The 25,794-nt window shown below is 39.1% G+C and overlaps 2 protein-coding genes across 2 annotated transcripts in view; both read left to right on the top strand.

Moving 5' to 3' along the window:
* LOC113030056 (polypeptide N-acetylgalactosaminyltransferase 10-like) overlaps positions 1 to 25,794 on the top strand; it is a 512,613-nt gene that overhangs the window by 78,778 nt on the left and 408,041 nt on the right. The window lies entirely within an intron of this gene.
* Positions 57 to 9,074, top strand: LOC113030057 (polypeptide N-acetylgalactosaminyltransferase 10-like). The gene is made up of 7 exons (XM_026181117.1): positions 57 to 677; positions 2,838 to 3,059; positions 4,676 to 4,792; positions 6,274 to 6,423; positions 6,868 to 7,102; positions 8,006 to 8,221; positions 8,306 to 9,074. The coding sequence occupies exons 1-5, from the start codon at positions 576 to 578 to the stop codon at positions 7,030 to 7,032; spliced, it is 756 nt and encodes a 251-aa protein (XP_026036902.1). The 5' UTR covers positions 57 to 575; the 3' UTR covers positions 7,033 to 7,102; positions 8,006 to 8,221; positions 8,306 to 9,074.

Here is a 25,794-nt window from a genome sequence, read left to right as displayed (position 1 = left end):
TGTCTCTGTTATGTCAGATAGACAGCTAAAAAGAAAAAGAAGCAATGATGCTTTGTTTTTGCTTCAGACAACACTTCAGACAAAGGTACTTAAAAGCTATTAAAAAAGTAACAAAAATGTTGTTTTCCCATAAAACGGCAGAAGTTTTAGTAAACCAGTTGTGTTTTTTGAATACCAACAATATTCTAATAGTGTCGTAACATAAGCATTGTATCAGTGATTTGTCAGAAAGACCTTTTCTCATCTGGTCCTCCTTCTTAGGTGAAGTCAGGTCACCATCTTGGCATAATTTGTTTTTGTGCCCCCTGCCTCCTCTGCTCTGTCCTCTCATCTTTATTACATCTTCTCTCTCCTGTTGGTCTCCCAGGATTTATAAGCCTCTTCGAATCACTGTACCTTATTCCTCCTTCTGCTCAGCCATCAGTCTTCTGCTCATCTCTGTCGTCATCTCCTTCCTTCACCTTGCTTTACCTTTGTGCATCTCTTTGAATCTTAAAGAGCAAAGCTTCTAAACACCATAAAGATTCATCAGATGAAAGTATTCTTTCCCTCTCTTTGTGTCTCTGAAGCTGTGGATGTGTGGTGGTCGGATGGAGGACATCCCTTGCTCCAGGGTAGGACACATCTATAGGAAGTATGTCCCCTACAAAGTGCCTGGTGGGATCAGCTTGGCAAAGGTAATTCTTCTCACTATGTGCAGTGGATCAGTGATGGATTTTCTGCATACTATAAAAGCAAAATACACAGGCTCTAACATTACTTCTGATACATTTAAGTCATAGAGCAACAATTTATTGTATTCTATAAACTAGTAGAGAACTAGTCAATGAGATAAAAAGCCTGATCAATTAAAGAAAATCCTTTTTTCCATTCCAGGAGCTCCTTTTTTCATTTTTTAAAAGACTAATAATTCTGATTTTACTGAATTACAGTAGTATATGGTAGTATAATGCTATAATATCCTAAGGAGTACTAGAAGGAGTATTCAATCTGGATTATGGTGCATCCCATCACATGCTTGCTCACACTCACCACCCCCTACCCTTTAAAAAAATTCTTATTGTTGCCAGTAAGATTTTTAATAAGGAATGAATGATTAACTGTCAACCAGCATGCTTCAAACAAGAGTAAACATTTAGGTAAACAGATTTTTGACAAACTAGTGTTTTGTTGTATTCACACTCAGGGTTTAAAAGCAATACAGAAACATGATTTTTGGATCTCTGCTAATTATGACGTTATATGGAAGATGGGATGTTTTTAGTAGATATGTGTAAGTGTGTATTCATAAAAGTACAAACACACACACACACACACACACACACACACACACACACACACACACACACACACACACACACACACACACTGTAGCAACTTCTGTGCCTCTGAAGTCCACTGAGCAGTGAAGCTGAATGTCCCTGCCTTTTAAATGAACCTTTAGCTAATTAACCCCAATAAACAAGTAAACAGAAACATACATTAACCCTGCATGTAAACACACATGCTATACATTTGCATGCACACACAGAGTGGTGCAGGGTTTGTATTTTCTGCATCCTCTGCTAAGTACACTACTCTTTCATCTCAGTGTACTTTACAGTCTGCTCAGCATTCACTCATAAAAGACCACCAGGCAAGAGGCAGAAATATGCAGGGTATCCACTATCTACAACTTATAGCCTTTCCAGGTGCTACTGTGAAGAATGAGCTTAAGTTCTTTTGTTATTTTTTTTTCAGCACCTACACAGAATAGGAAATTGTCTAAAAGTGCTTAATCATCTGAGGTGTAGCCAAACACCATTCATTATGTATGCCTCTGCTCTCAGCCTGAAACATGGCTCGGTATAGCTCAGTGTGTAGCTGAAAGTAACTGGCTTTGTTTTGTTTTTCTGAGGAACAGTCTCTAACTTAGCTTCATTGAAATGTTGATGTCCCTGAATCACCTGACCCTTTACATAAAAGCGGATAGTTCTTTTTTTCCCGTTTGTTGAGGTATCATTTCAATCAAAGCTGAATCAAAGAGAGCACTCTATAGGTCAGTTTCAATATATGTAGCTCAAATACAATGGTCAAAAACGGCAGCAATAAAATGCCGTTGTCTTGGCAGATTCCTAGAGACAAATATACAGTAAAAAAAAAAAAACCCAGCATACTAGGTAAACATAGTTCACACCAGTCCATGGCAGCTCTCCATATAATTGGTCTCACTGTCAGGAACTAAAAGACCTATACTAGGGTACTTGTTTGCAGGTGGAAACACAGACAGCTTCAGAATCCATTGACACAACACATAGTTGATGCATTAAAGCAGTGGTTCCCAGCCTTTTCTGTGCCACGGACCGGTTTATGCCCGACAATATTTTCAAGGACCGGCCTTTAAGGTGTTGCGGATAAATACAACAAAATAAAACTAGTACCAAAAAAAAAAGAAGGTTTATTCATAACACACGTGAAAAGATGGAGGAAAACCGAGTTAACAATAAAAACGATAACAAAATAACGCTGAAAACCGTTAAAAACCCTGAAAACCATACATTTCACACCTGAGCCTCAACTGTCGCGGCTCGGTACCAAACGACTCATGGACTGGTACCGGTCCGAGGCCCGGGGATTGGGGACCGCTGCATTAAAGTATAAAGCCACAACAAATTGAAGAGAATGGGAATGTTAAAGTTTGCATTACTCATAAGTGGACCCTTAAACCTTTTTTATGACTCCCATTATTGATAATGTGTTAGAGGTTCCTATTGTGTGAAATTTGAATTGTCTGCTAACAAAAAACTATTTTAAAGAATTAATCCAACCATGTGAAACTCCTTTTAACTTGATTTCAGAATCTAAAACGTGTAGCAGAAGTTTGGATGGACGAATACGCAGAGTATGTGTACCAGCGTCGACCTGAGTATCGGCACCTGTCTGCAGGTGACATGACAGCGCAGAAAGAGCTGAGGACCCGATTAAACTGTAAAAGCTTTAAGTGGTTTATGAATGAAGTGGCCTGGGATCTTCCCAAACACTATCCACCAGTAGAACCTCCTGCTGCTGCTTGGGGAGAGGTAAGAGCTGGATTAGTTCATGAAACTGCTTTCATATATGTAGAGAAATTAAATAAATAGATGTATGCATAGAGATACAAACTAAAAAATAAATGAAAAAACACATCTGGAAAGGTTTTTGTGTGTACAATGAATATGGAATCGCTAAACTGAATACATGTCTGCAGTTAGATGTCATAATAAAAAATAATAAATACATTTTAAAAAATCTGTGAATCCAACTTTGTTCCCATTGTGTTTTCATAATTCCAGAGACTATACAGGCATAGGGTATGTTTCGTGTTTGATTTTTCATTTAGAATCCCGGACAAGCCCCCAATTGTAACCAGCTGGCTCAAGGAACATGACTCCACACAGTCACATCCAGCTGCACTTGGTCATACATGTGTAACATGCCTCTGACATCTGCTGCAAAATTCCCTATTTCTCCAATCCATTAACTCCCCTTTAAATAGCCGAGCATCCGCCTGTAGCCACAAAGGGAATATTTACTAATCACTCACCAATTTTTGTACGCAAACTATTTGCTGAAAGTAATTAGCTCAGAACCTGGATGCTAAATTGTATTCTGCTGCTATAAATAAATTCAAATAGATATATTATATAATACTGCGGTGTGTAGCTCAAATAAATCATTTAGTATCAGAAAACAGACAGTTAATGAGCATGTTTCAGTTGTGCTGCAGAGAATATTTTCGTGGCAAAAGCAAGATGAATAATTATATCAAATCAAGATGAAAATTATTACAAAATGTATGAAAATTAACTCTGCGTAATGAAAAGGTCAAAGTATTTTTCCAGCTTTCTTTTGAAAATATCGTCATCTTCTAGTTCCCTGTTTGTTGTCTGGGAATCATGTTTCATGCCTTAGGGCTCTTTTGCTAACTCATTTCATGGAAAGAAAAATTAGTGTATTCACAATATTCAGATTCTGCTCTCAATGTACCCAAACTGAAGCCACAGAAGTAAATCTGTTGGAAATATGAACAACTCTAGTTACCCTATCCTATGATCAGCCAAAGCCAAAAATAATTTCTTTTAGGAACAGATTACCAAAGTTTGAAATTTTCAACAGACTTAACAAAAATCTATAATTTCACTGTAAAATTTCATCATGAATGTATTATGTGACTGTAACAAGTTCACGAAAAACTAGCTTAAGGCAGGAAAATCGTTTCTACTGGTTTCAACTTGTAATGTTTTGAGGGTTTTTTGATTTAAGAAAAATAGATTACTGATAAGAATTGTTAAAAAGGTATAAAGGATTGAGGTACACGCTAAAGAATTCTCAGTGGTATAAAAAGACAAGAAACAGTGATGAAACACGTTTGCAATAACACACTATTTTTTAGTATTTTTAACAAGCTGCAATTCCTATCGGTGCCTAGTTACACTCCTGGAAGGCAAAAAATGCCTCCAAGCCTTTACATGTGAAGTGCACAAAAAAGAACTTAAGAAAAAAGATAAAACTGAAAATCAATCTGCTGACTACAGTCAGTGTATGGATTTACTTGTGTAGGACTAAGAGCGGAGATTATACTGTGTATTGTAATCTCAGCATGTTTATGGGTTTCTGGTTTATGTCAGTTTATCATAGTTATATATGTGCTTTTCAGATACAGAATGTGGGCAGTGGAATGTGTATGGAGGTCAAACACTTTGTGTCAGGGAGCCCCATCCGCTTGGAGAACTGTGTGAAAGGCCGTGGTGAGGTGGGGTGGAGTCACGGACAGGTAAGGGCACCCTCTTAAATGAGCTTATTGGGTTTTCAGTTCATATCCTAAAGCCTCTGAGATGATGTTCTAGCAACATGATGGGTTGTTAACAAGCTGTTTTTTTTTCAGGTAAATTATTTTCATTTGTTTTCTTACTTTAGTAGCATGTTAATGAAAGTGTGTTTTTACCAACAAGGTATATTAAGGAGGAAAAAAAAACTAAACAGACAGACAGAAAGTGGACCTTTTTAATGTCATGCTATTCATTTTTAGCCAAACCCTAATTGGGCTAAATTAAACAAACAGCAAATAAAAAAGAAAATTAACAGGTGGAGAAAAGACTTCGGTGTCAAAATAATACTGCAAAAGAACGATCATTTGTCCCATTATTTAAATTGTTATATTTGAATTACATTTGGCCCTGTCATTTTTATCCTATAATTGTACAAAATTAAGTCTAATCACTTAATTGAGATACATTTTAATAGTACTATTAATTCAATTCAATTCAATTTTATTTATATAGCACCAAATCACAACAAAAGTCACCTCAAGGCACTTCATAGATACAGAGAAAAACCCAACAATCATATGACCCCCTATGAGCAAGCACTTCGCCGACAGTGGGAAGGAAAAACTCCCTTTTAACAGGAAGAAACCTCCAGCAGAACCAGGCTCAGGGAGGGGCGGGGCCATCTGCTGCGACCGGTTGGGGTGAGAGAAGGAAAACAGGATAAAGACATGCTGTGGAAGAGAGACAGAGGTTAATAACAGATATGATTCAATGCAGAGAGGTCTATTAACACATAGTGAGTGAGTGAGAATGAGTTACCTCATTCTAACTTTTGCAAAGTGATATGCTTCCCTGTGGAAAAACAGCTTGTTTTTTCAAAACTTCTAATTAGAATGTGGTGACCAAATGTGTACAGTTATCACATCCATAACATTTTGCAGCTTGTATGGTCATAGGGTGCAGTCCATATGTTTTAGGATGGCAAAACATTTTTCTTTTAATATCAAAAGTACAATAAAAATAAAAACTGGATTTGATTCCAAATGTTGAACTTGGATTTGGTAACAGATCATAGGAAATGAACTCTTAATGGGTGAGACAGTAAAAACTTTAGTGACAAAAGGAAGTGATTCATATGTGTACTGTATATCTTAATTGATTAAGTGTACTGTGGTTTTGTACAGCATTACTACTAAAAAATGTATCATCATCCACAAACTTATGGACCTGAGTGTAAATGTAACCTCCAACTATTTGGGCTAGATCGATTGAACACTGATGTGGAGAAACTATTGTATAAATCAAATAAATCCAAAATGCTTATTTTATCGGCTTTACTATCTCTACACCATGTAACACTGCAACACTACCATAATAACCCCAATTTCAACAAGAAAATCAATCTGACAGAAAAAAAGGTAGAAATTTCACGTAGACAAAGGAAGGACAGTCAGATGTTGTTACAGCTCAGATGTGCTCCCTGCAGGTGTTAACATTTGGCTGGAGGGAGGATATCCGGGTGGGTGACCCCATACATACAAGGAAGCTGTGCTTTGATGCCATCTCCCACAGCAGCCCAGTCACCCTGTATGACTGTCACGGCATGAAGGGAAACCAGCTTTGGCGGTACAGAAAGGTATGATGAACAGAAATAGAGAAATTCTAGAGTTCACTGCTTGTAGAAAATTAGTGTATTTACTAATTCATCCTATTCAATGCTCTCCAACTGTCCTGGCCTTAGGAAGGTTTTATATTTGTTAAAAAGTCACCAAAGTAAAAATAAAAAAATAAATAAAAATTGAAATGTCAAGTATTTCAGTGTGTGCCTGGTAAAAGGTCGATAGACACTTTAAATTTTGCAGGAGCAAAGTGTAACATCCTGCCGGTAGTAATGCGTACATATGCCATATAGAACACCAACAAGTTTGAGAAATAGGTTTAATCGTTGTGGAGTATAAGGCTTTAAAATGTGTATTAATCACAGAGTATTAGATTTTTCTCTTTGTATAAAGAAGGAAATAAATGTCCTGTGAAGAAGTTAGCTTCTTGTATAATATGTATATGTTTATCTTTCCTCCAGGATAAGAGTCTGTATCATCCCGTCAGTAACAGCTGTATTGATAGCAGTCCGAGTGAGCGGCGAGTCTTCATGAACACGTGTGACCCTGCCTCTCTCAGCCAGCTGTGGTTGTTTGAAAGAACCAACACCACTGTGCTGGAGCACTTCAACCAGGGCACCAACTGAGCTTACTGAACAGTGAGATGACACGTCTTCCAAAAAGAACGATCATGACTCAAAGGTCATCTTTGTTCAAGTGAGTCTTTCTGAGGGAAGAGATGTTTGATTTTGTTTTGAAATGGACAAATTACTTTGCTTTTTAATTTCTCACACTGTTACTGTAGTGGCCTGAAGACTCGTGAAATTATTGGTAGTACATTTTAGAGTATACTTTTATGTTAAAAGTGGTCCTTGCCTGGCTGATAAACATAAAACACCATACAGGGTTGTATGTGTTGCTTCCAGTAGTTATGTTTGCAGCCAGCATAACCGGTGTAAGGCAACAGGGTCAAGGCTCACTACAGAAGGAAAACATGCTCATAAATCATAAAGCCCTGGTCACACAGACCTTGCTGCACCTGGGCAACCATCAGTCAGTAAGGAACCTGTGTGTTCCCCAACCAGTTTGCAAGTGGTTGCTGGCATTCCCTAGGTGAAATTGGTTGCAAAAAGATACGGTGCTGTACCGAAAATCTCTTCGCTATAGCTTTGTTCTCTAGCATAATGCTGGTGTCTTATGTACTTTGCATGGAAGATGCTGATCTGCCTGCAAACATTTGCCAAAACTTCACAGTTAAACTGTAAAGTGTGCGAAGCAAACCCAAAATCATGGCCGTTCACACTAAAAGTAAAAATCGTGACTTTTTGACTTTGTGGCCTGCAGTGTGTTAATCCTATGATTGATTTTAAAGAAGTTTACTCCTTTAAAAAATATTTATATTTCATGTCGCCCAATGTGATGAACATTTATTGATGCAACTTCAATAATATTTAACAACGGTGAAGAAACTAGACACGAAACCACCATTACGATTATCATTAATGTTTTGCTAGTTTGCCTTTTTTTTTAACTTCCTTAAGGATTACCCAGTAAGCCTGTTAAATAGAGCTATAATGGTCTCAGAATTTATGGAACCTGTATATCTTCCCTTTGTTTCAGTGTTGTCAAGGTATGAATGAAAGCTACAAGTGAATAAGACACAGCTTTCCAGACATACCCTGTGGTACAGTGATCTAGTGCAGTCCCTGAGAGCTGAAGAGCTGGTGGGACCACAAGCAGTGACATCCAGAATCCGATCATGAAGCGCAAGCTTGTCGTGGGAAAGGAGATAAAAGAAGGACATGCTTGCCTGAGCACCAGCACCCGAAACGCTCAGTGAGTGCAAAGACACAGTTCATTTTAAAATGCCTATTATAAAATCTGTGATTTTGATAATATTTTGATTCTGTTTATCGTCAGGATGGGAGAACGATGGTGAGACCTGACTGCCTTGTGGAAACCCTGAAAATGTGGAGCTTTTAAAGATGGAAGACTTGGACCTCAAAAATGTATAAGAGGAAAAAACTTAATTTGACTGCGGTAAAAATACTGATACTGATGCCGATACTGCTGGATTTAATGGATGAGCTATCCAGTTTTTATTTCATTTATTTATATATTTTTGTCAATGCTATCTTTTTACTCACGGCCCCAAGTTCTTTAAAGGCACAACTTGAGAAAATGAGGAGGGACAAAATCCTGCACAGTGTGTAGATTTACTAAAAATATACTTTTTTCAAAGGCACAAAGACTTTAAAGTGAACTTTTTTGTATAATGTTATAAACAAACTAAATATTACGTGAACATCATTTCAAAATGTATTTTGTGTTGTCTGGTAAATTACAGGTAAAAACTTCTTTTTTAAAATTATATTTTCATTAAATGTTCTGCTATGCTAAACTACTACTGAGGCAAGGTTAAGCAGTTTTCTCATGTGTACTGATTAACAGTTGTAAACCAACAGATATTTATGCCATTTACAGAAAACAAAAGTGAAGTTGCACTTTGCTTGTTTGCATGTGTTGGCAATTCTCTAACAGCTAAAGGAATTCTCAGGGTACAGCCCTGTCTCCCAAAAGTTTCATTATCATTTTATTGTTGATTTCTAAACAAAATGCAAGAAACCAGTGTGCACTCTTTTAATTCAATTCAATTAAATTTTATTTATATAGCGCCAAATCACAACAACAGTCGCCTCAAGGCGCTTTATATTGTAAGGTCGACCCTACAATAATACATACAGAGAAAAACCCAACAATCATATGACCCCCTATGAGCAAGCACTTTGGTGACAGTGGGAAGGAAAAACTCCCTTTTAATAATAATAATGGATACTTTATTGATCCCCATGGGGAAATTACTTGTTTTTCTCTGCATTTGACCCATTCACTCAGTGAAGCAGTGGGCAGCCCACTAAGCAGGCGCCCGGGGAGCAGTGTGTAGGGACGGTACCTTGCTCAGGGGTACCTCAGGGTAGCCGTTAAGTGGATTCGAACCGCCGACCTTCCGATCATGGGGCGACCACTTTACCTACTGAGCTATCCCTGCCCTAGGGAAGAAACAGGAAGAAACCTCCAGCAGAACCAGGCTCAGGGAGGGGCGGCCATTTTTTCATAAACACATCTACAGATCATTCGGTCAGAGAGGTCCAGAATTGGCAGCACAGTGGTTTACAGCATAAGATTTTGGGTTTGTACCTCTCCGCATGGAGTGTGCATGATGTCCACATTCTTGCATAGATTTTTTTTCCAGGAGCTCAAATCTGTTCAGATCTCTATCATCAAAAAATATGCTATTTTTAGTCGATAGTAATAACTATCTTCATCTAGGAAACTCTTGCAAACTGGATTCAAAATCTCGGGATTTCAGGACTCTGGTGCACAGCCTGGGATCCTCATGCAAGGACCTGCTGACTGTTTTCACCTCATGCTTGGAGACTAAAAGGGACTCTGCAGTTGTGGAATGACCAGCCGAACTGAAGCACGCTACATAGTTAGCTTTAAGAAATATTGTTAATTATTTTTTAAAATATTTTTTTCTTAAATACACAGTATTTTATTACTGACTTTGCACTTGTGTATCGCATGATTCTACTGTAAGTTTTATTACCCTCTGCTCTTTTTATAGTTTATCAGCGTGTTTTTATTGTGTATAAAGCTGTGAAATGGTTTTAATAACTGCTATACATAGTTAAGTTGTCTTTCTTACTAAACTATTTTTAAAACTTAAATTGGAGCAAAGGTTTCACTTTTGCATTGCTTTTTAAAAAATCTTTTGCCATTTCCACTAGTTTAATTTCACATAGTTCAGGTTGAAATAAATCATATCACAACAGTGGCTAAGTTAGAAGCTTCACTTCCATTTTCTCAACTATCATAGTGATGAGTTGTCTCCACCATCAGCTGCAGAAAAACATGACATTTTAGAGAAGAAAGAAATAAAAGACACATATGCTGATTACTAATTAACTTGCAAATGTGACACATGAGAAATTGCATGCAGAGATGAGAAAATTGTATAGTTGTATAAGAGTGTCATTTTTAGTAGACAAGCCTGCAGGCAGAATATGTGCGTCAATAAAATGCGTATCAGTCAGTGGTGCCAATAAATGGTATGCAAAACAGGCAGAACAAACAACAGAAATCCATTCATGTAACTGAATAAAAATACAATGAACAGAAGAAAAAAATCAACTCAAAACTAAGCACTGTGTTCAACCTGTTGGATAAATTCAAATATGTCCCAAAATAATATGCAAACATTGTTGCACAAACTATATGACTGAAAGGAACAATCATACCATTGATATACCCAATCTGTGTGAGAAACTAGTCATTTTTTAACAGAGAGAATATGTTCCCGGCTACTCTAGAGTAACAGGCAACCTATGGATAACCTATGATCAGGCAGATCCTTGACTCAGCACCTGTATATGTCTGAAAACATCTTATTGGAAATCTGATAAAACAGAGGTCACGCAAACTCATCATCTCTGCTCAGTCTGGGGATAAAACCTGCACAGCAAGCTAACAATTATCTGCAAAGGACAGCAGCTGCTGAGGCCCAAAGTTCATTCGGCACTTTCACTTTTTTATTGACAGAGTGAGTCATCAACCTGAGTGGCAAATCCAATACCTGAGTATGGTTCCCGAGAAATTATTGGCTGTCTAATGCCATCAAGGTCAGACAAACAGTGGAAGCCACTGCAGAAATACCCCTAACCTGGAGATTTTTGCATGCAGTGAGGGTAGAGTAATATTGATGAGATGAAAATGAAGCAGAAATGGGAGAGTAAGTTAGGATGAATTATTAAACTTCTAGCATGTACTTATTCTATCTTATCATGGAGAAAAAACAAAACAGTTTTGCTTCATGAATACAGTCATGAATACATATTTGTGCAGCTGCAGAATCATATAAACAGTACAAGTATGAACAAATTCTTAAATTTAGGCAGAAGAGTTGAAGACCCAGCATCCAATAAACATATCATGGTCATCATTAGACATATTAAAATGCACATTTTTACACCAATTTAGAGCACACACATACTGTAGAGTCCAGCAGATGAATTCAGCTGTGATTAATCAGGGAAGTTTTATTTATTTATTTTTTTTAAGTTCATTGAAGATTCTGTTGCTACAAAAACATGACAAACATCACAAATATTAGTTTTTATACAGTCAATATCTAAAATGACTGAAAAGACAGGTGGGTGGCATTTTTCTTGATAGTTATGAATGGCTTCACAGAAGCCATGTTTTGCATTTTTCTTTATTAAAAAATATCAGATTTGTTAAAAGCATAAAAAAACTAAATACTGACCTTTGTTTATGAACTGAGACCTTGGAATAACCAGCACTCCATGCACCAATCTAAGTAAGCACCCAGGCATATAGGAGACTAACAAGTTCTTCATAAAAATCAGAACATGGCTATTTAAAGCTTAGTAAGATTTTAAGATCAATACAAAATGGAATAGGCAGCCACTATAAATTTGCTGATACTGGAGTAATATGTTCATATTTCTCAGTGCCAGTTAAAATCTATTTTGTTTTACAGAGGTAGTGCTATCATATCTTAGACCGAGTCAGAAGGGATATGTCTTTGAATTTGTCCTTTGTCTTTCTTTAATGATCAGTTAAATCTATATTGTTTTGCCATGTAATCAATCTTACCTTCACAAAATAGTGGACAAGCTCTTTGGTCTTTCTCATGTGAAAATAGCATTTGAAATACTTTCATTCCCTTTATTATCTTCAGAGGTGTTGTTCTGACTGAAATGTTGACATTACAAACTCTGCACAAATCTATAAATAATCACAAGCAAATGGCAGATAATCTTCAATATAGTAATCTTTCTTGTAAGTTTACAGCCACTTATTCTGGAGCTATAATGCACTCTTTTGAACCAGTAGCACATTCAGCTTCACATTCACCTCTATCATATTATAACCCTGCAATTGCTCTCACTGCTTTTTGATGATGTGTGATATGAATAGTGCACAGCATGAAATGTAAAGATGCAAGCTAGAGACAAACCCTAAAACAAAAATGTGATGAAAGAATAGGACCATTTTTCTCCTTTAGAGTCGAGATATATCTTGTCAATCTTGATAATATATTTGCAGAACTAGGTCAGGAGCATTTATTTTGATGTGTATTAACCAGGGTAATAAATGTATTAATCACATGTAGGAGATAAAGCTTTTAGAGAGTCTTGAGTGAAACTTGCAATGATCCCTTACGAAAGTGCAGTTTTACTCTGTGGGGAAACACTTCCGTCTAGTGTGACTGCAATATCCCAAATCTCCTCCTTGCCTAAGATTTGCTCCGCGAGGGAGCTGTGGAAAGTGTGACAGACCAGTTCTGCTCATAGCTGAATAATTACAGCTAACTTGCTTCCCCACAGGGCTTTGCTGCTATTAATGGCCCCGCTGTCACACACAAATGGAAAGTCATGACTGTAGTGTCGCAGTGGCACCCTCAGGCCACCAGAGACCTGGTGGCGATGTTTTTGAGCCAAATCCTCCACAAGCTTGACTGTTTGGAACACAAAAAAGCACATATTAGTTTCATCCTTAAAGCTTTTTTAGGTGATGTGACACCGAATGAAAACAAACTGCTTGTTAATTGCATATTAAGAGAGGATCTATTTTCGTCCGGTTGTCACAAAGCCAAAACCAAGTTTATTTTATGTGCATGGTTGAATGAAAGCCAGAATGTGTCTCTCACATAATCATAGAAATGTCTTGCGTTGGTGGATTGCTGAACAATCAAAGGAACAGTCATTGGCAGAAACATTTAAAGTACAACTTTTGATATGATACAGTCAGAATTAGTGTTACACCTTCTTCATCATCATCACCTCTTCCGGGTAAAGCTTTTCTTTTTGTTCTTTTTTCCTCATCTGTCTGAAGCGCAGTCATGCAGTTAAATGCCTGTTGTTATATTTTCATAAACCCCTTCAGTCTGGGTGAGTAAACTGCTGACTGAAGCTGTAGAGTAACAGCTTTTTGACAGCGACAAGCAGAAATTGCACTTTGTTGTACAACAGCCAGTTCCTTGCTGGTTGTTGGCGACACATATGCTACCGCCACTTCCGTCTTTTAACAGATTTAGACAGTATGCTATATATTCTGTTCAGGTTGCCTGAACGCCAGGCAGGTGTCCAAATGCAGCTCTCATGTACAGGAGCCAAACTGCCGCTAAATGATTCTTCAGCTCAGAAAAAAGATTATAATTTACATAAAAGAAACGGCGTATGCTGAATACTACTCACTGTTTTTTTCTCACCCCCTGACAGCTGTCTGAAACTATCACAGGAATAATGCTTGCAAGAGAAATGATCAGAAGCAGAGAGCAAGGGGCAGATTGTTATGGCGATAACATATAATTCAAGGTACTTATAATATATTAGTAGTGCAGCATGTTAGAGCACACTATAGCTAAAACTCAAAACACTGTGTGTTCTCATACCACTCTATCAAATAGCTTGAAAGTGGACGACTTTGAAAAATGTAGATTTAAAGGTTGGAAGGGTAATGATGGGTACAAGTCACAAATTTGTCAGCAGAGAGTTTTGCACTTTGCCTCACACTGTTTTCATTTGCTTCCTGGTTTTGGTTAAGGAAGGACCTTTTTTTAAAGATATATCCTTTCACATCATCTAAGGAGCTTGGAAAGAAAAGCGCCTGAACTTTTTTAAGTTGACAGAAGACGTTTCACCTCTCATCTGAGAAGCTTCTCCAGTTCTAGAGTCAAATGGTGGAGAGTTCCAGATTTAAGCTCTGTGGGAGTGTCCCCCCAAGAGGGACAATGGACCCCCTAATGATCCAGAACTGAAATGAAGAAGCTTCTTGGAGGAGAGGTGAAACGTATTCAAGCAACTTAAAGAAGTCCAGACGCTTTTCTTTGCAAGCTCCTTAGACTACGATGACCTGGATGACTGAGAACCTTCACAGACATATCCTTTCACATCATTAATACTGTTTTTTGAAAAATTGCCCACAATGTGTATAATGTGAGTCCAGTGGACTTTTACACGTGTCTACACGTGAAAAGCTACACTCAACAAAAATATAAACGCAACACCTTTGTTACTGCTCCCATTCCCCATGGGATGGACGTAGAGACCTAAAATTCATTCCAGATACACAATATAACCATCCCTCCCAAACAGTGGTCACAAATCAGTCCAAATGTGTGGTAGTGGGCACATCTGCTATATTGAGATAATCCATCCCACCTCACAGGTGTGCCACATCAGGATGCTGATCTGACATCATGAGTAGTGCACAGGTGTACCTCAGACTGCCCACAACAAAAGGCCACCCTGGAATGTGCAGTTTTTTGCGCTATTGGGGGTCTGGGGACCCAGAACCGGTCAGTATTTGGTGTGACCACCATTTGCCTCATGCAGTGCAACACATCGTCGCATGGAGTCTATCAGATTGTCAATTGTGGCCTGTGGAATGTTGGTCCACTCCACTTCAATGGCTGTGCGAGGTTGTTGGATATTCGTGGGAACTGGTACACGCTGTCGTATACGCCGGTCAAGCACATCCCGAACATGCTCAATGGGTGACATGTCCGGTGAGTATGCTGGCCATGCAAGAACTGGGACATTCTCAGCTGCCATCTGCCCTGAACAATGTGAACCATGATTCATCCGTGAAGCGCACACCTCTCCAACGTGCCAGACGCCATCGAATGTGAGCATTTGCCCACACAAGTCTGTTACGGCGACGAGCTGGAGTCAGGTCAAGACCCCGATGAGGACGACGGGCATGCAGTTGAGCGTCCCTGAGACGGTTTCTGACAGTTTGTGCAGAAATTGTTTGGTTGTGCAAACCAATTGTTCCAGCAGCTGTCTGGGTGGCTGGTCTCAGACGATCTTGGAGGTGAACCTGCTGGATGTGGAGGTCCTGGGCTGGTGTGGTTACACGAGGTCTGCGGTTGTGAGGCCGGTTGGATGTGCTGCCATATTCTCTGAAACGCCTGTGGAGACGGCTTATGGTTGAGAAATGAACATTCAATGCACGGGCGACAGTTCTGGTTGACATTCCTGCTGTCAGCATTAGAGATGGACCGATCCGATATTACGTATCGGTATCGGTCCGATACTGACCTAAATTACTGGATCGGATATCGGAGAAAAATAAAAAATGTAATCCGATCCATTAAATATCACGAAAGCACCTCACAAAACTTGCAACACGCCGTAACTCACCTCAGAACGTTAGCACGTCAGAGCAGTAGGCATCACGTGATAGAGCGGCTGTGGCATGCGGGACCTGACGGTGGTCTGGATAGCATGTGGAGCTTCGCTAGCAACCTGGCATTTCATCTCCGACAAAGTTATCACCGAGAGAAGTAAAGCAAGTGTGTAAGTCCATCTCTGAATGTTTGTAAAGCATTCCTGCGTTAAGCTTAATGAGCGACTGCCTCTCGCTCTCCGGCTGCTACTTCAATCGTGAAACTGCTTAAATGATCAGCTGATCGGCTTTTCTGTTGCGAGTCCATCTCTCTTGTTTGTTTTTGGGCCACTTTGCACCAGAAAGAGGAAACCAGCGGCTGAACAACAGCAGCACGTTTAAGCTTGATCAGCTGTTGTTAGAATGTATTTAATATTACTTTCTACTCGAGGATCTTTTTCTACGTAGCTGACAGCTGGTAACTGTGCAGGGGCGGATCTAGCAAAGTTTAGCCAGGGGGGCCGATAGGGCATTAACTGGGAAAAGGGGGCACAAAGACATACTTTTCTTTCTTATTCTCATTTAAAATGTCGAGCTTTTAATAAATAATTATCTGACACCCAAAGTTTTAATTTGATGTAAAATGAATAGAAGTCAATTACTGTATATAGTAACTATTAAGTCTAATATATATAGTAAGCTATAGTGCTTTTTCCTTTGGGAGGGTACCATCTGTGCAGTCTGCAATTTTGTTGAAGAAAGATGTTGAATCTATTTAATATTTCTTGAAAAATAATTGATTTCTGTGCATTTTTTTTTTTACACTGCATCAAATTAAGGTTGATTACGTCAATTAAGCATCATGAAGTGGCACGTGAGGGGTGGTTCCCTATTTTTTATTTATTTATTTTTGTTGTTGCTGGGAGTTGGAACCCTATTAGTTAGGTTGCTTAATATTTATGCTAAGTACTCTTTAAAATACCAGAATAGGGAGGATGGTGTAGGTTTAAGTTTATTAGATTGATCAGTATTGCTGAACTATGAAATATTTTTTTTGTATACAGGTATAACAGAATAGCTTTAGTGTAGTTGTTGTTTTAAACTTGAGTATGAACTTGCAGACTTGCAAAATGCAGCAAGATATTTTAAAAAACAGTTTTGTTGATTAAAAAACACTATATCGGATTCATATCGGTATCGGCAGATATCCAAATTTATGACATCGGTATCGGTATCGGACATAAAAAGTGGTATCGTGCCATCTCTAGTCAGCATGCCAATTGCACGCTCCCTCATTGCTTGTGGCATCTGTGGCATTTTGCTGTGAGACAAAACTGCACATTCCAGGGTGGCCTTTTGTTGTGGGCAGTCTGAGGTACACCTGTGCACTACTCATGATGTCAGATCAGCATCCTGATGTGGCACACCTGTGAGGTGGGATGGATTATCTCAATATAGCAGATGTGCCCACTACCACACATTTGGACTGATTTGTGACCACTGTTTGGGAGGGATGGTTATATTGTGTATCTGGAATGAATTTTAGGTCTCTACGTCCATCCCATGGGGAATGGGAGCAGTAACAAAGGTGTTGCATTTATATTTTTGTTGAGTGTAGCATTTCTGAAATAAACACAGAACTTCCTGCTGTAAGTCCATGGGGTTTCCTCAATGTTAGACACAACATCGCCTTCACAGAGCATTGTCAAACCATCACTTAATGTGGCAGATCTTCTATGCTAATGTGCTAAAGGAGTGAAAGAGGTCGTTAGAAAATGCTGGGGTAGGACTGGAACTAGAAAACCCCCGGGCAACCTCCAGTCGCTCAGGCAGAATGTGTACTTCCTGACCGATTGGTGATGTGTGGCTGGAAGTTGCTGGCTGTTACCAGGTGAAACTGGCTCACAGCAGGTGGCTGCAAGATGGTTGTCAACAAGTCTCTGGGTGTGATTAGGCCTGAAATACAGTATCACCAGAAGGTCTTAAAGTTTTAAATTTTGTGTTGGAAGTCATAACTATGACAAAAAACAGGACTGAGATGGTGTCTGTTGTGATGGACACATCTTGTGCAAGTTTCAAGTATTTGCAAGTAGATTTTCTTTAGCCAAGGCTGCATACGGGAAAGCAACAATGCCTTAAATGGCCAGTAGTGATGACAGTAAAGTGCACATTATTTACCACTTTAAACCACTTTAGCCAAACTTGGCAAACGCTGCCAAGTTGGAGCTTTTTCTTTGTTGTTTGTCACTGGCTAACGTCGGTGCTGATTAGTATCAGGTTTGTTCCATGGCACATAATCAGCAGAATACAAGCTGCACCAGAGAGAAATCCTTGAAATATTTGTGTGTGTGATTGTAGCAGGTTACAGAAGAAGAGAATTTTGACCCAGAACACTTGGCTGCACGCTACAGCACTAATGTTGTCTTTATCCACGGAGCTGCCTTTTCACTGCCTCTTCTGTCCTTGGACGAACGATGAGCAGACAAAATAGACAATAGCTTAGGATCTTTGGGCAGTAGAATCAGGATTTTCTGCTAGAATATAGTAGTAGTATTTATTGAAAGGACATGGTTCTAATAAATGAACATTATTTCTCCCTCATTCTCATTTTTGTTATCATGTGATGAACCCAGCTAACACAATTGTATGCAGACAAATAGAACAAGTCAGCAACGCCCACCGCTACTGTGCCAGAGACAATCAGGCAGCTTGGAGAAGAGAACCAGGGTGAAAGCAGCTGCCAGATAGTAGAGAATCAAAGCCTGTTTCTATTCTCTGTTCCTCTGCAGCGTGCCACAATATGCATGAAGACAGTAGAACAAATAGGCTGTGTGTGCAAGCAACTGTTGGGACTCTTAATGGAATAACAACAAAGGGGGAAAAGGGAGGAGAGATACATGTATGTACTATTTTGAGATCTTTACACGAAATGTGCATTTTTTGAGTGTTTGGGCAGGTGATACCATTCATTCAGAACCAGATTACTGTTGTCTACATCCTTTTCTTTCTGTAGTATTTCCAATTATCCATCAATTTAGTTTTTTATCTGCTTATCCAACTAGGTTCACTGGGGTGGGGTGAGGCCCTAAAATAATACTGGGTGAAAATCAGAATATACATCAGATGGCTTCGTCTTGATGCATGCTCGATCATCCAGGTAAGTAAATCTCCAAAAGTTGATTCTGTTCATCTGGACGTAGCGTTTTGTGGGAGAAACGTTTCGTCAGTCATCCAAGTGACTTCTTCAGTCTCAGCATAATGACTGAAACCAGCCCACTGAGGAACAATGGGCTGGGAGGTCAGTTCCTTAATCTTAATTATGCAAATTCTCATGACCATTGATCAACAACCACTGACCAGTTAATCTTAGTGCTACCATCCAGGCAACATTTCCTGTTGAGGATCACTTTTTTATTATTTCCATAAGTTATTTTACATAGCACCACTGCAATGTTTCACCTTGACAACCACTGCTGCAGGAAATATCAGGCAGCTCTTTATTTAGTTTCAGTTTCTTGCGGCACAGAAGGACCTCTGAGGATTTCTCTAGTACTAGTTCTTTAGTAGTATGCCATGCTCTCCACACACTGGTAGGTCAGGAATTTCTTTGGACAATGATACAAGTTTTAGTACGAGTAAACAGTCAACATGCAACTGAAGTGCTGGCTCACTTTTCTTCAAAGGAATAAATCGCATTGGATATATTAACATAACTGAAAATATAATATTGACGTTTTGCAGGCTGTCGGGGTGATCCATCACATCAAATAAGAATGAATTCATTTTATGGCACCCCTTTCCAGGCCTTTGCTGCAGCTGACTTCACTTGTTTGTTTCTGGGTTTTTCTGCCTTAGTTTTGTCCTCACTGAGTGAAATGCAGCTCGATCAAGCTGAGATCCACTGACTGCCCATCTGCTCTGTGAGGTGCTGTCAAAACACGATTATTGCATTTGTCTATATGTAAGCAGAAAGTATCGCTCCATAAACTTCTCAGTTCATATGGCTGCTGTTTCTGTCTTTTGTAAAATCACCAATAAACAGTAAAATAAACAGAGATCATGCATTCCAATCATAATGCCTTCCAGTAATGAAGTGATGATGAAAGTCTGGACTTTCACCCACCTGATATGATTTGGCATGACCTTAAACATGCTCAAAATCCCTCCAGTGTGGCTGAATTAAAACAAATCACAGAGTAAATGGTAAACGGCCTGTATTTGTATAGCGCTTTCCTAGTCCCTAAGGACCCCAAAGCGCTTTACACAACCAGTCATCCACCCATTCACACACATTGTAGCCACAGCCACCCTGGGGCGCACTGACAGAGGCGAGGTTGCTGGACACTGGTACCACCAGGCCCTCTGACCACCACCAGTAGGCAACGGGTGAAGTGTCTTGCCCAAGGACACAACGACCGAGACTGTCCAAGCCGGGGCTCGAACCGGCAACCTTCCGATTACAAGGCGAACTCCCAACTCTTGAGCCACAATCGTAGGAACGTTTAGATAACTTTTGTTCCTTTGATTATAAATGATAAATAAACAAATGTTTATCTAATATTCAAATTTGTCTGATGATCTTAATCAAACAAGTGGGACCAATAAGCAAAAAAAGGAAAAGAAATCTGAAATGGTGTAAATACTTTTTCACAGCATGATAATAAATGTCATGTTACCCCAAAGATGAAGTCTCTGAATATGAATAACCAAAACATTTCCTGAAGTACAAAGCTCTGTCCACAACTTTATATATAATGGAATACAAAGAACAGTGTGGCTCTGGGGGATAGTCTTACATGGCAACGCCTAAAAAATAGCACGTTATCACATACTTTACTTTAATGTCATTCCTTTCAGTATATTGCAGGAGACATTGCGCTCTAAAAACCGTACTGAGACTGGCTCCAAGGCCATTGTGGAATGACATCTGCAAATTAGGCCAATCTTCGAGGAAATAACATGGCATTCTTTATCAAACTGACATATTCACAGAGAAAGGGTGGAGCTAAGATGGGTGTTAAGTCTGGGTTCCAAAAAAATCACGCTGAAGTGCCCTCTTGAAAGTCAGAATGCTGAAAAGGAAAAACACTTCCTTCTGCACTCCTGAGATAGCCTATCATTTTAATTCCATTTCATCTTGTTTAAAGTAACACCTTATGGCATGCAGTGTGCTCAATCCTCAATTTGAGTCATTTATCCAAATGCTCGAGGGCTTTCTCTGATAGGATGATGACAACCAAAGAAAAATCCGCCATTTCACCCTGCTACATCTCTGCACTCTGATGTTCTCTGTGCTCCAGGAGGCATTTTGTGATCAAGTGGTTTTAATTTACTCGGTGTACTCATTTACACCCAAACCTGTCTCATCGACTTCCACTTAAATTGGAAGATTTCGGAAATTTCTGCTTCAACAGTCCTCATCAAATTTGCAAGATAAAGCATTTTGCAGAAATCAATGACGATAGAGTGAAAATTAGTGTTTTTTTCTCTCCCAACTTTAAGCATCACAATAGCAACCATGCTTCTCTTAAAAATCTTAAAAACAGTAATTTACTGTCTTTATCTCCTTCAAAATGTGACACGCAGCATTTGTGTTGGCCAGACATCTTCTCAGTTCAGGCCCCACATACTTCCTCCCAATTAATTTTGGAATTCACCCTTAAATAACTGCTATGTTTTATCGATCTCGTGAATCTCCGCGGTGACATCTTCACGTTCTGTAACCCAGGTGGTCGATTGTGATTAATCTACACATTGATTTTCCTCAGACCTCAGTTGCTCGTGGGCTTCTTTCTGCACCTCAGAAACACCGGCTCTGTTCACCTCATCCATCCAGTAGAGATAATTACATATTTCACATCAGGGTTTAAAGCACAGAGGTGCTTGTTCCTCTGACAATGAAATAAACCATATATGGGGAAGAAAAAGAATACTCTAAAGTAAGGCAATTCTTTATTTCAAAAGAGCCCATTAGCTGCATATCTGTAATTATAAGATCAAAGAAATGCCTAAGAGATCAGAAAACCAATCTACTGTCTTCAAGTCTTTTGCTATATGCTTGATTATATGATAAAATGAGCAGAGACCCAAAAGCTAAATCAGGGGAATCAATTATACATGAAACACTATCTGGAAATGATTTATAAACTAAATACCAAATTAAATCTTATTTATAGAATTAATTGTTCATTGAATTAAAGTAGACAAGTTTTTTGCTTTAATCTATATGTAGTCTAGAATTTAGACTGAGTCTGTACATGCCTGCCTTTTATCATTCAATTCTGTCTACCCATGTGTGGAAAACAAAGGCTCATGTGTGGAACCAAAACAGGCTTTGTTTTGGAGAGTAGCTTTAAATTTAAAGTGGTTTCAACATGGTTTGCATTGATAGTTAAAATCAAACAACATAGATGATTGTCAATATCCTTTTTTTCCTCACACGTTTTAGATAGTAGTGACAAATTTAAGAATTTACTACTGTTCGGCATGTTGAAAACTAATATGCTGAATATGTTTTCCCTCTTCTGGCAAGTGTTGTCAAAGGTTGCTGGCAATTGCTGTGAAATTGATTGCTAATCCCGCTTTACAGACCCTAGCTGAGTGACACCCTGGAAACCAGTGGTCACTAGTGTAAAGTGTGTATTGCATAACCGGTTGGCAAGCTTTTGCCAGAGATTGCTGTCTGGTGCTAGTGTGTAGTTAAAGAATTATGTGGTGCTGCACCAAGCAGTCCTGAAATCTAAAACGAATTGTGATGCAAACTGGAAATTGATATCATTTTCCTTATAAGTGAAATCTGCACATTTTGACAGGATTTAGATATTTTCCTGTTACCTCTGGGTGTCACATGCTTGCTGACAGGTCTCTGGGACTGTTCGATTGAGGCCTTTAATAAGACACTGGTTTCCCCTTGGAATAGAGATAAAGGAAGTGGGAGTTTAACAAAGTACTTTCTTTTTAAATTTTCTTGTAAACAAAAAGGTCAAATGGTGAATTAATTTCTTACCATTAACATGATTGTTTCTTTTTATATAAAAGACTGGATGAAAATGGATTTCAAATCTGGTGCTGTGAGACTATTCCTAATCTAATTCTCTAGCAGGGCATCACATAGCATCACACTGACTCTGCTTGGCATGCAAGCATTAGACAGAGACATACCAGTTCTGACTGAAAGTGTAAGAAGGACAAGAGGCGATGCTGTGATTGATCATTTTTTTCACTTTCTTCTGCCCTGTTTTAACTCACACTGGACCGCTCACACCTATTAATATTTAGCTGATGGATGTTTTGTTAGAAAGAAATCTAGAAGAAACGACATGAACTGAACCAGTGATGGGAATAATGGCGTTAATAGAAAATGCGGTGCGGCCGCGTTACTATTTTTCAACAAACAGACGGTTGAAGCTGTGTTCAGCTTACTGCAGTTTATATCAGTTGCACGGAAGTAGCTGTAAGTAATCTGGGCGCTACAGCTTTAAGCAGCTGTGCGCGCTCCCGCGGGCGGCAATCACTGTCTGGTAGACGATCACTTTTTGGCAAAACACCTGGAGCTAAGGGGGCAAAACAATCGCATGAGTGCTGCTGTTTGTCTGAGGAAGAATAAAGTAGTTGTGGTAAGCCAATCACATGACCACTTCAAGATGACAAAGCAACAAGGTGATATATACCAGTTTTTAAATTGTGTTCATAGGACACGTAAAACCAGAGTACCAGTACCAGTAATGCAATAGTTACTTTTCAAGTAATTAATTACTTTTAGAATCTTGTAACTCAGTTACTAACTCAGTTGCTTTTTTGAAGAAGTAACTAGTAAATATAATTAATTACTTTTTCAAAGTGACTTGCCAACACTGCTCATAACACACCTTTTCTGCATCTTCTGACCCATGGGCTTATTACAGCTGCATGGAAAACACTATATACCAGTCAAGCATAACATTATGACCACCTGATACTGTGTTGGTCTCCATTTTGCTGCCAAAGCAGCCCTGACCCCGACAAGCCAAGGACTTCACTCAACCCCTGAAGGTGTGCTTATCTGGCACTGAGATGTCAGCAACAGGTTTTTCAAGTCCTGTAAGTTGCGATTTGGGGGCCTCCATGAATGGGACTTATTTGTCCAGCACATCCACAAATGCTCGATTGGATTGAGATCCGAGGAAGTTGGAAGCCAGGCCAACAGCTCAAACTCATTGTTGTGCTCCTCAAACCATTACTGAATCATTTTTGCTTTTTGGCAAAGCACCTTATTGTGCTGAAAGAGACCACAGCCATCAGAATATACTGTTTCCATGAAAGTATGTACATAGTCTGCAACAGTGCTTAGGCAGATGATATGTGTCAAGCTAACATCCACATGAACACCCAAGGTTTCCCAGAGAACACTGCACAAAGAATCAGAATTATTCAGATTCTCACGCTTGCCCATTTCTGCTTCTAACGCATCAGCTTTGAAGACAAAATGTTCACTTGCTTCATAACTTCTGCTCGGTGCCATAGTGAAGAGATAATCAGTGTTATTCATTTCACCTGTCACTGGTCCTAATGTTATGACTGATTGGTGTATATGAAACATATTATTTTGCAGTGAACTGACTTAAAACACATGAATGGAGAACCGATGATGAAAGTTACTGATATCTCAGTAACTGAGGAAAATCTCTTAGTTTAGTTTATTTTAGCAGCGAAATGCAACAATTTAGCTATTTTGTCACAACCTCATGTGAATCTATGTTTTGTGGATCCCATTGTAGCTTACAGAACAGTGTGGTAAAACTAGCTGCCTGTTGTATCTGTGATTGAGGAGAGCACTGAGTAACTCATACAGTAAATGTACATAAAGCAACGAGATAAAAAAATAAATAAATAAATGGAGTGGAATCAAAACCCAGTGGAGAAGCAGAAGTAGGTCAAAATTCCCTCCTAATTTTAGCCATGATGATGAGCTTTCTTTATTATGCACTTGATTCTACGTATGTTGGTATAAGAAATATTAGTGAGTGCAGGTTATCTAAATTTAGCAATGGTCAGCACCAGCGCTTGTGAAACCTGCTTGTCAAGAGTTCCTTCAGACGTGAAATTCTAAACATGACCTACTTACTTCAGTTTCATCCAGCTCACAAAATTCATTAATCCTTCATGGAGCAATTTTTGAAGCAGACATTAAATCTAAATACCACATACACACACAATGTGGCATTCAGAACCTCGCTCCATGTTCAGCAGCATGAATCTGTCACATAAAGAAGCGTGAAGAGTGAAAAGCCTCGCTAATATGCCTGCCTCGCCTCTGTGCACTGTCCCAAAAAACCACCCGACTTGTCAGAGTAATTTCCTTCACTTGAAATTAGCTGCTTCTAATAAAAATTTAATTCAGTTATTACAAGCAGAGCAACGCCTCAAGTGCTGCCCCTAAGCCCTGTCAGGCTTATGGAAATGTATCCGCCAGATGCACTTAAGCCTTATGCAAATGAATTTTAATTTGATGGAAATTGGTTCTGTTCATTAGCACGACATTACCAGAGCAAGGACTGGAGTCCATTTGTCTCTAGATGTTGACGCTGACAGTTAGCTTGGCCGAAGGCCCATTCTGGAGAATGACGGGGTCAGTCTATTTTACTCGAGGCGACCTGTGATGTCAATGATGGCATTTATGCAAAACAAATTTTCTTGAAAAACTTGGCACATTTTTCTCTTTTCCATCCGCTCCAGTAATGGCCTGAAATCTATTTCAGGAAGGAGAGCATCTGAATGATGAAAGTTAAATTTCCCAGGAGAAACCACAACAACACGTGAAAATAGCTTGTTTCTGAGTACATCTGATGCATTGTTGTAGAGAAAATTGTACATTTTGCAGTGCTTGGTGAGCCACTCTGTGATGAAAAATAGATGCCCTAATAGGTGCGAGTAGTTACATCTCATGACAGTCTGACAGTTTTTTTAATAATCTGTCACATTGAGGCTCTTCTTTCTATAAACTGTAAGCGTTTACACATATACAAACAGCTCGCAGCACAAGCTGTCCTCTGTTTTTATGCTCTGAAATATTAAATATTAGCAGTCGTCCTCATGAATTTAATATGGATTCTTACATTAGGGTTGCTTTTCCAAAAGCTGTCAGTATGCTCAGTGAGGGATGGACCCAGCAGCCAAGCGAGACATCATATTTGATTCAGTTGATGTGTGTGTTCTTTTCAAGTGTGCTTGAG

This window comes from Astatotilapia calliptera, chromosome 10 (genome assembly GCF_900246225.1).
Source record: "Astatotilapia calliptera chromosome 10, fAstCal1.2, whole genome shotgun sequence".
Classification (NCBI taxonomy): Eukaryota; Metazoa; Chordata; class Actinopteri; order Cichliformes; family Cichlidae; genus Astatotilapia; species Astatotilapia calliptera.
Note: the sequence above shows the minus strand (reverse complement) of the source record. Positions and strands in the feature narration are given on the sequence as shown.